The 15677-nt window shown below is 38.0% G+C and overlaps 2 protein-coding genes across 2 annotated transcripts; both read left to right on the top strand.

Annotated features, from left to right (window-relative positions):
• The first annotated feature begins 8945 nt into the window (after nt 1–8945).
• On the top strand, nt 8946–11825 carry LOC145764915 (uncharacterized). Its single transcript, XM_082576616.1, has 7 exons — nt 8946–9067; nt 9511–9605; nt 9795–9991; nt 10265–10482; nt 10855–11290; nt 11483–11699; nt 11746–11825. The coding sequence occupies exons 1-7, from the start codon at nt 8946–8948 to the stop codon at nt 11823–11825; spliced, it is 1365 nt and encodes a 454-aa protein (XP_082432742.1).
• On the top strand, nt 11800–14994 carry LOC145780029 (ankyrin repeat and IBR domain-containing protein 1-like). Its single transcript, XM_082591735.1, has 5 exons — nt 11800–12314; nt 12400–12819; nt 13059–13249; nt 13357–13590; nt 14011–14994. The coding sequence occupies exons 1-5, from the start codon at nt 11882–11884 to the stop codon at nt 14263–14265; spliced, it is 1533 nt and encodes a 510-aa protein (XP_082447861.1). The 5' UTR covers nt 11800–11881; the 3' UTR covers nt 14266–14994.
• Nucleotides 14995–15677: the final 683 nt, after the last annotated feature.

Genomic DNA, 15677 nt, shown 5'->3' with positions numbered 1-15677 from the left:
AATGTAAACAACATTCAGACCAAAGGTAATTGCTACTTTGATTATTTGCACATGTGATTTCAACTTGATTTTGTTACTTGGGAAAAATCTTTTGCAAATAAATTGAATTTGTTTTTCGATTCCAAACACATACTTTGAGAATCGAACCAAAGCTGCTTGATTTTGCCTTTTCTTCGTTCATAGTTAGGAACACTGCAGATGTTGCAAGTTTGAACTTTTTTCAAACTTATTGTCTGATTTCTGTTTCAAGCACATCTCAAAGTTGGTGGTTTGTCACATTTACATGTTCTAGAATCACGACTTTTACTATGGTTGGTAGGGGCGCCGGAAGCGGAGGGGCAGGAGGGGCGAAAGACCCCCCTGCCCTCAATTTTTCTGTGGATGGGGGGCAGGGGGGCAATGGTGCCCTTTTGAAGTCATGCAAGCCACTGCACATTTTACAATGTAACAATCTTTGCCATTCGCTTGTAGCCTAATTATAATCTTTCATTGTTGCCTCAAAATAATATTTACCACACAAAATTCTGGTTAGCGCGTTGGGCTCGCAATCGAGAGCCTGCATGTTCGACTCCAGCCACCCGCACTTGCTGTTGTTTCTCTGGGCAAGAAATTTTACGATAATTGCCTCTACCCAGTGATCGATTTCGAGTAATGGGTAGTACCAAATTTAAGTCATAAGTAGAGTATAGACAACCGGAAACAGACATTGCTGTCGGCTGCAGCGTGGGTCAGGTGTACGTTGGAAGGCGTACACCGATGCATAGCGCTCAAGTCCGCTTTTCCGCAATGCAGGATAAAGATAATAAAAAAAAAAATAAAAAAAATAAAATAAAAATACATCATTATAACATAGTATGATGCCCTTTAGTGCCATTGTTCTTTGTATACCGCGGACACTTGTATCATTACTCGATAGTGAGCTGGTAGATGCACATTGCACAGTATCGCTATATCTTATCTTAAAACTTTAAAAAAATTGGCCTTTCCGCCACAAAAGTGCCCTTTTTTCATAATCTTGCCCCCCAGTCAAAATCGTTCCGGCGCCCCTGATGGTTGGCATAAATTGTTTTGTAATCTAATTGTAATCAAAAAGTTTAACAAATTTTTTTTTTAATTTTCATCCTCGGACTGACAAAATCTTGGCAGTTCGCATACTTGTGGAGGCTTTGAACTATTGACGCAGGGCCGGATACCGAGATTGACAGATTGAAGTTTTCGTGGTTGTTGAAGATGTGAAGTGTTGTCTGTAAGCTATTCCCTCCATTAGGTGCCGCTGAATGAAGAGCATTCTTGAAATAGCCTACATTGCTCATGCGCACAGCCCGAGAGCAGAACCAACACCGTTTGATATTGAGTCGGTTACTTTACCACTGAGTTAACTGGGTGGACAAGCATGTCAGAAACCTACCTTGATGGATCGGAATCTGTTCTTTAAGCAATCATAAATTGAAGCTTTCACGTTACTAAAGCCAAACCTTCAAAGCAACATTATATGTAAATAACTGATTTCCTTGCTTAGGTTTGGCTTAACACAGAAAACATAAACTGAATAACAATAATGACAGAGCAAATGTTACTCTGGTGATCTGAACTGTTAAATTTTCACCACACATCTGTTCTGTAGATTAGTGCATATGACATAGGCTACATTCAACCTAACTTGTTGACTAACTTCAGTCACTGCAGCACTTACTGATAGCCTAGCTGTGACAATACTTGCACTGTAAAGTTATTTCTAATGCCAGACTAGAATCCAATCATCTAGTTAAGTCATTTACTTGAAATTGAAACAAATTTATGTTGAAGCAATGTTTGCTTGCTGCTTGTTATTATCTGATATGTCTTACGAAGAATGACACAATATCGATTTGCCAGAAGACCGAACACTACGATGCATTATTCCATACACAATACATTTCATTCAATCAGGTTTTCACGACTGTTTCCTTTTGCAGACGCTTCATTCATTTCGACAAATTTGCCCTGAAGCAACCGTATGATTACCAGCAGACCAGCTAGTAGTTTAGTATTAGTTCCATTAAGCAATAACACAATGCTTTGGAAAATAAAAATGCGGTTCTCAAATTTCTGCTTTATATACCGATGCGGTAGCAAATAGGTAGGCTATCTAACCACGGGTGTTGGGGTTCGCTTTGCTTTCACCAACAAAGACTACATTTCTTTATATTTTTTTTAATTTGTCCAAAAAATGAAATGTAACGTGGATAAATCAATTATCCCTTTTTCACCATGTCGAAACATCAAATGATTTGGAAATTATTATTATTATTATTTCCGGACTGAGAAAGTCTTTTTAGAGCTTAATTCTGAAAGTTTTGTGATAGCCTACCTGTCTGACTGTCTGTAGAGAATTTGAACCACTGAAATATCTCATTTACTGTGTGGCATTGGGTGTCCGACGTTTTTTTCGTAAACAGTTGTTCGTAAAACAATTCTTTGTAAACAATTGTTCGTAAAACAATTCTTTGTAAACAATTGTTCGTAAACAATTGTTCGTAAAACAATTCTTTGTAAACAATTGTTCGTAAAACAATTCTTTGTAAACAATTGTTCGTAAAATTAATTTTTTGTAACACAATTCTTCGTAATGCATTTCTTCGTGGATGCAATTGACCGTAATACTAATTGTTCGTAAAACGGTTATAATAATTAGTTACAATAAACAGTTACAATAATTAATTAGGGTAGCGTATAGCCTATGCTAGAGATGTGACGTACTGTAGACGAGCAGACATAGCGTAGACTCCATGATTCAGAATGGCATTGCACTTATTTGTGCGCAGCGAAAAAAGAAAACCAAAACTTTTGTATGGTGGCCAGCTTTATTACAAAGATTATAGTGCACTTAACGCATAAGGGCAAGAAACTACTTAGGCTATTGGAAATTTGAGGATTTTCAAAAGAAATGTCCTGCACGAGTAACAACAGGGGCGCCGAAACGATTTTGGCTGGGGGGCAGGATTATGAAAAAGGGCACTTTTGTTCCTGAAAAGTCACTTTTTAAAAAGTTTTAAGATAAGATATAGCGATAATGCTCATCTATCAGCTCACTATCGAGTAATGATACAAGTGTCTGGTATACAATGAAGGACATAAATCTTGCTATTTTATAATGATGTAACCTACTAAGTTGCAGAATTTTGTGCTGTGAATATTATTTTGAGACAAAAATGAAATTATAATTAGGCTAAAAGCGAATGTTGAAATAAAAAATAAAGCTGAAATAAAACATGCAATTGGTCAGATGAAACGAAATAAAGCGCCTGGTGAAGATAATATCACGCCTGACATAATTAAAGATGCAGAAGAAACAATTTCATCACCTCTTGCCCATCTGTTTAAGGAATGCATTAAAACAAGACAAATTCCTTCCAACTGGAAGAATGCTAACATCATACTTCTTCATAAGAAGGGAGACCAAAAAGACTTGGGAAACTATCGTCCGATTAGTCTTCTTCCAACAATTTACAAACTTTTTACCCGAGTAATTACCAACAGAATTGCTAAAGATTCGGACTACCACTAACCGAGAGAACAAGTTAGTTTCAACCATGGACCACTTGCATACTATCAACCAATTAATTGAAAAAATAAACGAATATAACATCCCACTCTGCCTTGGACTAATAGATTATAAAAAAGCGTTTGACTCTGTTGAAACATCAGCTGTCATCATTTCAGCACTGGAAAAACAGGAAATTGACCAATCATACACTCAACTTCTCAAAAACGTTTACGCGAAAAATACATCTATAATTCGACTGCACAAAGACTCTGAACCATTTCAGATTCAAAAAGGGGTACGTCAAGGTGACACAATATCTCCAAAACTTTTTACAGCAGCCTTAGAAGAAATTTTTAAGCAACTTAACTGGGAAGAAAAAGGAATCAAAATTAATGGTGAATACATAAACCATTTACGTTTTGCTGATGACATCATCCTTATATCTGAGCAACCTAAACAACTACAAACAATGCTAAGTGAACTCAACTCAATACAGAAAGCAAAAAGATTGGCCTTCATATGAACTTTAACAAAACGAAAGTTATGTTTAACAAACTGGCAGACATCGGCAGCAATATTCTTTTGGACGGAGCGATTATCGAAAAAGTTGATCACTATATATATCTTGGCCAAAAAATTACAACCAACTCCAATAAAGAAGATGAAATTAAAAGAAGAATATCACTTGGATGGCAAGCCTTCAGAAGAGCAAGTTCGATGTTTAAGTCAAAACTGCCCTTTTCTCTCAAGAAACAAGTCTACGATCAATGCGTCCTTCCAACCGCTACATATGGTGCAGAAACTTGGAACCTTACAAAGAAATTAACACTTAAACTAAGAACTATGAAGAGAGCACATGAACGAATCATGATAGGTTTAACATGGCGAGATAAAAAGACTACCGAATGGATCAGAAATCAAACGAAATTACGAGATATATTACGCACAATCAAGAAACTAAAATGGTCCTGGGCAGGTCATATAGCAAGATATCAGGACAATAAATGGACTAAAAAATTAACAACATGGACACGACACCACGAGAAACCAAAAGAAAGGAAAACCAAAAGTGAGATGGAGGGACAACATTGACAAACAATGCAATACAACCAATTGGTACCAACTAGCACATAATCATGTAAATTGGCATGAAGAGGGGAAGGCTTACGCTCTCACAGGCTGAAAATGATGATGAAAAGCCAATAGCAGAAATTGTTATATTGCAAAATGTGCAGTAGCTTACATGACCTTAAAAGGGCACCATTGCCTCCCTTCCCCTCCATGATGCCCCCTCTCCCCCGCTTCCGGTGCCTCTGGCCCTGAGTAACAGCTGAAAAATTGACCTATCACCTGTTTACGAACAATTCACCTATACGAAGAATTGATGTATACGAAGAAATGATTTACGAAGAATTGTTTTACGAAGAATTAATTTTACGATAAACTATTTACGAACAATTCACCTATAACCGTGGCGTTGCATTGAGATCTGTCCTTGAGCGCGTTGCTCAAGCGCATGCCACGAGATCCAAAACAGTGCCGCTTGATTTAGTCATTTCTTTGTTCCTAAAACAGACAACATAAGCAACTGAGCTATTTGCTTCATTTGCCTCGGTTACTGAGTTAAATTTGATGTTTACTGTTAAGTTAGTTGTGTATTTGGTAATTGAACGTAAATTTATTTTGACTCGTTTATAATAAAACCGATGTTCAGTTCAGTTCAATTGTTTTTATTTCTGGCCTTACCAACGAGCTTGCGTAAATTGTCATTTTATTCTTTTAAAAAACAACACAAATATTCACTCATCGCCAAATATTAGCACGATTAATTTTGTATTACCTTTATGCTACCGATAGACTACTAAATATATTTCTCTATGACCATCTTCTAACACCTTGTCTCAATTTTCGTTATTGAATTATTCTTATCGCAATTTTAGAACTTCTATTAGAATCTGGGGTATCTGCTTGACTCGAAGACCCATGGTCTCTTCGCAGATTCCCGTTGCTGGAAATTCCTTTTTTATTGCTGTATTTATTGTATTATATTTACCTACAACGAAATAAAATCAATCAATCAATCAATCAATCAATCACAGCAAAAACAATAATTTGCAACTTCAATCTTGTTCTGGAATCTGCAGCACACCAGTTAAAAACAATAACTATAATTGCAAATTTGCTGTATAAAGCTGAGTGATCTATTACAGACCTGAAACTTTAAATCTTTCACAAACCTAACCCATATTCACACATGAAGATGGAAGAATCTCGTCTATCTACCACAGACAGATCGTAAAGGTGGCAGTTGACTCGATGACATCACGGTCCCTTCCTGTCTTCTCGCGACTGGTTTGTTCGTTTAAAACGTTATCACATTTTGCTGCCCTTCAGCAACATGCCGCCCCTGGATTTATCCACAAGATCCAATCACTGGTCTACAAAAAAAGAATTTTTTTTTGCTCCATGAACTTTGAAGACTGATTTAGAGTAATTTTGGGGTGCTGAATCCGAATCTGACCTCAGATTTATCCTATCACGTCAAGTTTGTGAAATATGATAACAACAAATTGCTACTTTCGTCAAAAGTGGAAGATTTGGCGTTGCGTTTACCACCAACATATGCAGTGCTGTAACGAAAGGTTAGTGTTAGACAGGCCAAAACAGCCTAAATATGGTTACTGAACAAGCATTGCTATCGGCTTGCTTAAATCTTTGTGGTTTCATGCAAAATATTGACGGGGGGAGGGGTCAGTTACACTTATAGCCTCCCTTTTAGCTTGTTATTACTGCCTTGTTAATAATGTTGCTTAGAAAACAAATTGGTATCAAAATTATAATTGGTAGGTGTATTTCAGCTACTTATGCACCACATGGCCTGGATTTCTGGATCTTGCACAATGTGTATGTGCAATAAACGCAACGTCAAATCTTCCACTTTTGACAAAAGTAACAATATGCTGTTATCATATCTCACAAACCTGACGTGATAGCATAAATCTGAGGTCATATTCGGATTCAGCACCCCAAATTACTCTAAATCAGTTTTCAAAGTTCACAGAGCAAAAATCGTGTAGACCAGTGATAATGGATAGCTACGCCACTGATTCAAACTACGCGAAAAACAAAAAAAATAACAGCCCATAATATTATAGCTTTAGCTGAAATTTTCAAGAATTGTATAAATAAACATTTGCTCTGAAGATCGGCCATGGTGCGTTATCAATAATAATAATAATAATGTTATGGTTTTATTTATTGTCGCTCTACAACAGCTGAGGTCTTTTAGCGACAGGGCTCATGTTTAATTTTATATCAGGTTTACGATGTTATCACATTATTACTCGATTTATTCTCACCGCGTTACGCAAGAAAGAACACAATCGGTACCGTTTTTAAAGTCTTCGGTTTGACCCGACCTGGAATCGATCTCAGACCTACCAGCACCAGAGCCGAAGACGAAACCACCCGGCCACTGAGCTGGTGGTGCGTTATCAAGAGTGCTGATGGTCGTGAGGGGAACACATCTTGATGCGTTTAGCTCATAGGAAAAAGAGCAAGGCAGGCAAAGAAAACCCCACAATGAAATCCTACCACGGGCAAAGCCATTTCAAGCGCAACGCACCAGGCCTTGCACGACTCACAAAATAGTTACTACTTGACAGCACGAAACAATGACAAAAACAAATAAAACAAATCATCATCTTGCGGAATTCCAATTATACCCAGGGAAGTTATGTCTTGCAGATATCAAGCGTGCTTTGATGTAAAGTTACGTCGAAAAAGAGATAAGTATAAGATCCCATCCAGCTAAACTCGTCATCACTACACCGATCCAACGTCAGCAAACGTTGAATCAATGCAAAAATGACAGGCCCCGCTAGCCGGGATGTAGTAGTGGCATGTCACGGCAGTGCCGGTCTTTGGGGTGTGCAAACCGTGCGATCGCACAGGGCCCGCAAATTAGGGGGCCCGCAATTCACTCAGAAGATGCAGTAATTTTGTCATTTCCAATAGAAAAATTCAACAAGTGAATTCAACAAAGGAATTGGCAACAAGAAAACATAGAGACTCAACGAGTGCAACCTATTTCATCCCCTGAACATTTCGTACCCTGAAAAGATCGAGAAAAAAAAACAAAAGAGCCGAAGTCGCTGATCGGAGTTGCCGCAAACATTTCAAAATTTCTTTTGATCTTTTCAGGGGACGAAATAGGTCGAAATTTGATTTTGTTACTCCGATTTCAGGGTACGAAATCGGGGTACGAAATAGGTTGCATCCAGACTCAACATAGAGACTAGCTTTATTTCCGAAAAATGCCAAAGAAAGTATGATCTTATCCTTTTGCTATGCCACCGGACAGCACCATTTTACAGTAATATTTATACCCAAATTTTTGTTGAACATGCTCTCAGAATGCCCCAAATTCAAAGTAATTTTTCAAAATTTTCTGAGAGCGGCCCCCCAGACCCCCCGCTGCTAGGTGTCGCCTTCGGCGACCACGGCGTTCTTCAAACCACTCCACCTCCCCTTTCTAAATACCCAGCAACGCTACTTAATTGGATCATTGTCATTGGGGCCCGCAAAGCATATTCCGCACAGGGCCCGAAATACCCTAAGACCGGCACTGGTCACGGTAATATGAGAAACTTGGGTTACCGTATGTTTTACGCGTTAAATAAAAAGTAATCCAATTCGGCATATTACGTTGAAAAAAGTAGCAGACAAACAAACAGACAATAGCATGACGATCCGGTCCAAGATACCGTATTGATATAAAACGATGTGAAGTTAAAATTGCAAGCCCATAGGTGTAGTGCAGTAGCCTATGTTTGTTTTAGTTATTTTGAAAGTAGGGCTCCCGTATTTTACCAATGCTCTTCGGGAAGAAGGAGAGATGCTGTAAGCAAAGACGATACCGAGGATGTTACTACTAGAAACATGCACGTTGCAAAATCGCAGGCTGACCATGTAGGCCTACTAGTCCAAAGAAACTGCTGGTAGGATGGAATTTTTGAATGTCTGTTTGACCACAGTGTGCGGTGCATTGGAGGTCTTCATGCGAGTTTTCTGCAGGTCGCAAACAAAACTGAACTGACAGAAAGTTACGCAAGCTTCTGATATCATACTGTATTGAGCTTTCGGTGTTGCGCCACTCACAAGAAAAAGATATTGCGCAACCACGTTCAATTCATGCGAAATAGCTGGTCAGTGTGTGTGCGGAGCCTGACGCGCTTTGTGACGTTTGCCTTTAATAATACGGCTTCAGCTTTGTTATAAAAGAACGAAGCTGGATCACGCCTTCATTCATTTGTGACAATCAAACTCCCGTCGAAGTGAAGTTGGGGTGCGCAAATCAAGAAACTTCTTTGTGACATAGCTCTGAAACATTGAAGTCTCTCCGAATCTGAACTGTGTTATGGAAAACCTTGATTATTTTGTTTGCAAACCAGGTCTTTCAAGGGCAACCAACAAACGATGCAAGTTCGGCTCGGTCAAGCGCTCTGGAGCTACACTTCGTCGAAACTGGCAAAAGAACAGGTGAAAAACTCATACTCTAAATACAATTTTCTTTTGTAAAACATGCCATTGGAATTCGATTCGTTCGATTTTTTGCTCAATAAAACTGTTTGTAGCTATAAAATTCCATGCCTTTCCCGTACCCTTTAAATTAAAAGATCATTTGTATACAGGCAACGCTATTTGCTTACTGTGACGTCATTCAACGTATTGACATTCCGGTCAGTAAAGTCATCATTTTCTATTGATTTAACGTCTGGATACGTTGAATCAATGTAAACTTGAGAGCTTTTGCTGACTGGGTTTCGGTAATGTAGTGGCTTCATAGAAATGTGCTAAAAATACATTGTCATTCTGTACGGTACTAGCTCAGTGCTAAGTTAAAGTCACCAAACAATGTAGTATTGCCAAGTTACATACATCAGCCATCATTTTTATAAATCTAATTTTTATTGTTTTTGTAGCCGTCAATCCATTCCCACGATATTGAAGCACATATCGACGTCAGATGCTTGGAAAGCGAAGGATGTTGAAGACAATTTTGATCTTGATGATGGAGGTAGCTTGCAAAATTTAGTTTTATTCAACGACAATTTACTTGTGGCATTCTTTTAAAACTAGATGAAAAGAAAAGAGTTTTTACTCTTTTTTTCCTGTTTTTTTTATCAAACCAGTGTGATACTTTCACGGGCACGACTAAGCAAAAAGAAAATTTTTATAGGCTATTAACATTACGTTTTTTCCCAAGGAATGGATAACTTTAGCTCTCACACGAAAGTACCTTCTCGCCTGGGAAAAGGCGTGTTTTCACCAATTACCGGACGGGATGGATTTGGCACCGGTCACAATATCACTTATTCCATGAATAAGAAAAAAAGGTGGCTCTTGCTTGAAATGCTCAAGGATGAAATTGATGACGACGAAGACGGTGGATCAAGTCCATATGTGAGTAGTTGCTATCCGGCATTTGTAACTCATTTATGAGAAGATTCTCATTGCTTATTGATGATAATAAAGTCGTGATTTCCTACAACTTTACCACTGTTCGTTTATTTATTTGCAATTTTACATTAACACAATTGCATTAGCAAAGTTTGAAAACGAGCACGCTGTCTATTCAAAGCACACAAATATACATGTTTTTCTTTTTCTCACTTCCCACGAATGCATGTCTTCTTGACAATTAGCCTTGTTTGTTTACTATTGTACTTTTTCCAGCTTCAAGATATTGACCTGACAGTGATCGAACGGGAAGTAAATCGCAAGATCAACAAAGGATCTTTCTTATCATCCACGAACTTTCCGGACACTGTCGATGTGACATCATCCGTAAAAGCTCGTAACAAGGACCATTCACTTCCAAATCCCCAAAAGTTGAAACGAAAAAAGTATGGATGGTCGACTGACATGATGGGCTTATCTCAAAAGCAAAAGAGGTACGATAGTCTACGGTTCAGTCAGAAGAATTTTTACACCGTTGTTAACTGATATTGGACTTGCCAATTATAATTAGCTATTTGCGTTTGTCATCGAACTATATTGCGAAAGTAAATCCTGATTCTTTAAAAGTATTTTGGGACCGTGACCGCTGTCATATTGGAACTCATGTTGTCAACCTCCTCGTGATGAGTCCCGATAACCGCAAAAATATCAGGCCAATGACCTCAAACAGTGACATACCAGGGTATCTCTGAGGTGGTAAAAGAATAAACCCTCGGCCCCAGAGGACGAAGAAATAAACCGCTGTAATTTTTTCTGCGGATTTCAATGTGTTATTCGTATCATTATCACCCCTTTTTGCATTTCAGAAATGACGACGATGAAAACCCCGAACACTCTGCTGGTGATCTCAAACCACAAGTCACGTATGAGGTATGCCAGTTAAGATCTCCAGGAAAATTTCCAAATTACGCGCAACGACGAAACAGGAAAGGCAGCCAAGATCTCCACCAATCCAAAAAAGTCAACAAAGGCTCCAAGCGTGAACTACAATCTCTGTACGAAGAGTCACAAGAGACCATAGTAGCTTCTATCCGAGTTTCAGCAAACGGAGCTCAAGAAGATTGCGATCCCGATACATCAGTGATGAAAGATCTGTCTTTACCTGCTGAATCTTGGCTGACTGATTCATTCGAAAAAAAGAAACCTTCACAACCTGAGAAGCAAAAACCATTGCGTTCAAAAGCAACAAAAAGGACCTGTAGTTGCATGAAGGATCGTGTTGTTTATGAAACTCTTGTTCAGGTAAAACGCTACTTTGCAATAGTATGTTGCATTCATTGTTTTAAAAGCTCTCCACCTACAGTGAAGAATTGTATATGCAAATCCGCATATATGGTGACTCGGCGATAAAAGCAAAATGTCTATCGTCTTTTTTTGTATAAAATAACTTTTGTAACTATAGTGGATTTTATTTTGTGCTGCTTTTTTTCGCAGAAATCAGTAACGATCCAAAACAACAAGTTAAATGTATCTGAAAGCGCTGTTTCTGCAACTTATTGGGATCGAATTGTCAAAAGTGAGGATGAATATTCCATGAAAGTGGATGTTGCATTGGACTCTGTGTTGAAATTGGATGCTCTTTTCAAAGAGCCCCTGGGAGAAGAGACCAAGCCACAGAAGATACATGGAGTTGACGTTATTCGAGGAAAAAGTCGTCCTGTGAAATATGCCTTTCAAATGAAAGATTCCTTCATCAGTAAATGGGCTTCTGGAGAAGTTCACTCTGCTCCCTGTTACCTTACTTTGGAATCGGTTGGTGACCATCAGAATTGCCTAAACAAGGAAAACTGCTATTTCAACCAGGCGCTTTGTGTCTGCCATGGCTACCTACCGATGCGTTTGAAGACAATAGTTATATCCAAAGAAAAGAACCACCAAGAAAATTTGAAACTCTGGAACACTGAGTTAAAAAGTATATTGGAGAGAAGTCGACCAGACGCAAAAGGAACATACTTAGGAAAGATCATTAGGATTGCAGCAAATCTTTTAGAAACAGCTTCTCGAACACACCTTGATGAAAATGGCAAAAAATCTAACCAAGTATTCACTGCTCCAAAACAGTCATCGTACGTTCGTCTTGTCACAGACAAAACATCTGCTTTGTTGGGCTTTTCTTCCAGACAAGTCACTGAAGCGGCCTTTTCTGCAATTTCCAACTTGGAAAAAAAGGAAAATCGGTTGAAGTGTGACAAGTCGGTCATCACCAACAAGATACCCTTGGATTTTTGTGAAATATGCTATGCTTCTTTATCGGACAAAAATGAAGGTAAGCAAAGTTTGAGTAGAATAAACGTTTTTAAAACGCATGCTTTTCTTTTGAAATCAATGTGTAACGTTTGTTTGTTCTTCAGGGTATTTCGCTTCATCCATGGTATCCTGCAATCATTGGTTCTGTACCAACTGCTGGAGGCATCACGTTGCATCAATAGCTCAACATATAACCGGTCATTCGATTCAATGCCCCGGTTACGAATGCAACGTCATGGTTGATGATGTGACACTGATGACTTTGCTTCCTGGTGATGTCATTGCACAGTATCGCCATCGAAAAGAGAACAGAGCAGTGAAGCGTTCAGAAGAATATCACTACTGCCCACGGTGCAACAACGTTGTCAAAGCGCATCTTCCTAAACATTTTACAGCCGGCAGTAAGAACGTCTCCATTTCTTGCACTTGCGGTGCCTGTTGGTGCGCAGGGTGCAAGGGCGAACCACATTGGCCAGCCACTTGCAAATCAGCAGCTTTGTATTGGGAGGATGTTCAACGAAAAGGTGAATTTACGTATAGACGATTGTCAAATAAGGAGCTGGCACATTTTTTTGTGATGGGTTAGATTTTACAAACTTTGAAATGTTTTTATAGAGACAACCGCACATATTCCATTTTATTTATTGCACTGTCCAAATTCATTCATGAGACATAACCACATAATATACCACTGTATCAATAATTTCAAATATTTTACGATCTACTAAAATATTTGTAAAACATCACACTTTCCTTGTTTCAGCCAGGGCAATTCGTTTTCAACTTGTAACGTCAATGTCGGGAAAAAAGTGTCCAACTTGCCATGAACCGATTGAAAAAGACGGAGGATGTCAAATGGTGACTTGTGTCTGCGGTAACACTTTCTGTTGGAAATGCATGAAAGAGTACGAAGAGTGTGGATACATGTGCACAGAAACGAAAACTGACCTTCAAGTAAGATTCAACAACATCAGTTTAATACAAAAAAAAAAAAGCACCATTTGCCTCTTAAATAAGCTATTACTTATCAAGCATTAATTAGCATTTAACTTATTTTTCAGATATTTGACTTTCATTCAAAATCTTTGAAATTTTCCGAAGGCGTGCGAGAAGCGATGGTTTTTTCAAATTCTTTCCAGTCTTTCAAAGTTCACAAGTCAAGAGTGAAACTTTGTCACGGCACTGCTTTCAAATGGATTGCCTTTCAACACCCAAATGCCACAGTCTCTGTGATCATAGACGAGGGTGAAAAAGCCAAAAAACGTTTTGAAGATGCTTTGCTTTTTTGTGACTCGGTAAGGCACCTTGAGTTTATAGGAAATGTGATAAAATCTTTGCATAAATTAAATTATTCTATTTTGCTTCAATCGTTGTATTGTAACTTTGAAAAGCGAGAAAATCAACAGTAAGCAACAATTTTGTGTAGTTGTGTGAAACCAGGGGCGGTTGCAGTAAGTAGCTTAAAGGGGGGGGGGGAGATTTAAACAAAACGCAATGTCGTGTAGGTCTACATAAATCCGACTTTTTCTGTGTTTTAGGGGGGAAGGAGATCCTCCCCCCCTGGATCTGCCATTGTGTGGAACAAAATCCTTTTTTTTTTAAGTCGTGCTCTACATAATTCGCTACATATAAAGTTTCATGATTAGTTGTGTAATGGTATTCCGTAATGGTTGATTAGAAAAGTTTAATTGTAATCTTTGTTGTTTTCGTTTCAGCTTTATCAAATTATGCAATACCTGGCTATTTCCGTTGGTGTTTATAAATCACAAGGCATCCGATGTCCGAAGCTCAACCGTTTCTTGATTCGATTTAAGTTTATGACCGCCAACATTGAACAGTGTCTTTTCACATGGAACCCGCGGAGGAATTTCAAGATATCACCTGAACAACTAGCCCAAAAGCATATTAGCACAGCTCAAGATCTTGTCAAATCTTTGCAAATATTTATCAGTCATCGAGACATGCTTTAGTTCTCCCAGTAAAACCCTTGGTGACAATTGGCTCTATAGTAGTCTACAGCTTATTCAACGTGCGGCAACAAGATAGTCTTGTGTAGCACACGTAGAATAGGCCTAGGCTATGCGGATTGGATTTGAACGAAACCCTCTTGATAATGCTGATTAAACAGGTTGCATAGGTTTTATGATTCTTACTGTCTGTGATAGTCTATTCATTTTTAAAGCATTTAGTCCTATTTAATACACTCTATTTAAACAAAATCTTGTAAATAGTTAATTGCCATTTTCACTGTGAATTTTTATGTCGGACTGTGAATGAAGTAACTTAATTGGACTATTTATCACTTTGTTATGAATTTATATTTTGAATACTTCCTTGCAGTAATGTTGTTGTTTATCGTTAATGCTTTCATGAGCTGGGTCTACTCAGATGTTATGTAAAATTAATTATAATATTATGTATATTTTCTAGCATTTTTCTTAAGCCATGTAAAGCAGTTTTTAAGTTTGTGAAAGTCCATGTAGGCTATATGTGAATAGGCTACCTCGCAATATTTGCTGTCGTTTTTTGTTACATGCTTTATGCCGTGTTGTTCCTTATATTTGTTTGCCTTTTCCTTTTATCTAACAATTCTATTATTTTAACTCATTTCGTTTGCTGTTGTATCATTTTAATTAGTTGATTGTTTTGGGACACATATGTGGTAGCAATTAGCTAATAAACCATCATTTTGTACATTATGTGTTGTAAAAATATGTAGCTTACCCGCATGATATTCGGAGCGTTGTTGTGGCAACCAAAAAAATCTAGTTTTCACTGGTTAGGTAACCCGCAATACCATGCAAATTCTGGCACATGCATATTTGTGCAGTATATTCCTGCCAAACTTTTAAATAAATCACGAAGAGCCAAGAAAATGTTTTAGCGAACATCCATAAACAGCAGCCTTCTTCGAAGTCACCAAAATTTAAATTGGTTACAGAAGTTTGTTCCAGAATCTACATAATATTAGAACTGAAATAAACAAACATATTTTCATGTGTACTTAATTAGGTCACTGACAACTGTAGTTCTCTTCAACGAGGAATGACTAAGAAAAAGTACTTAAAATATTTCTCACTGACCATAGCCTACATTGAATTCTTTGAGTGAAATATCCTATAATTAAAGACAAGGCAGACAATTTAAATTTCTGCGTGCGTTCTTCACAGGGATATCTGAAGAAGGGGATACGAAGCCTCACAGTCACAGCAATTGTCTTATTCTCACGACACTCGAAAGGCGGTATAGGCTAGTTGATATCGTGTTTAAACATGCAGTTCTTTTTAAATTACAGAAAGTTTTGTAGTGCATCTGATACAGTCATCCACAGAAGTCAGCAAATGTTATTGTAGAGCATATTTAAAGAATACTTGTTTGGAAA

Source organism: Aplidium turbinatum, chromosome 1 (genome assembly GCF_918807975.1).
Source record: "Aplidium turbinatum chromosome 1, kaAplTurb1.1, whole genome shotgun sequence".
NCBI lineage: Eukaryota > Metazoa > Chordata > Ascidiacea > Aplousobranchia > Polyclinidae > Aplidium > Aplidium turbinatum.
The sequence above is the reverse complement of the archived record's forward strand: the minus strand, read 5'-3'. Positions and strand labels throughout refer to the sequence as shown.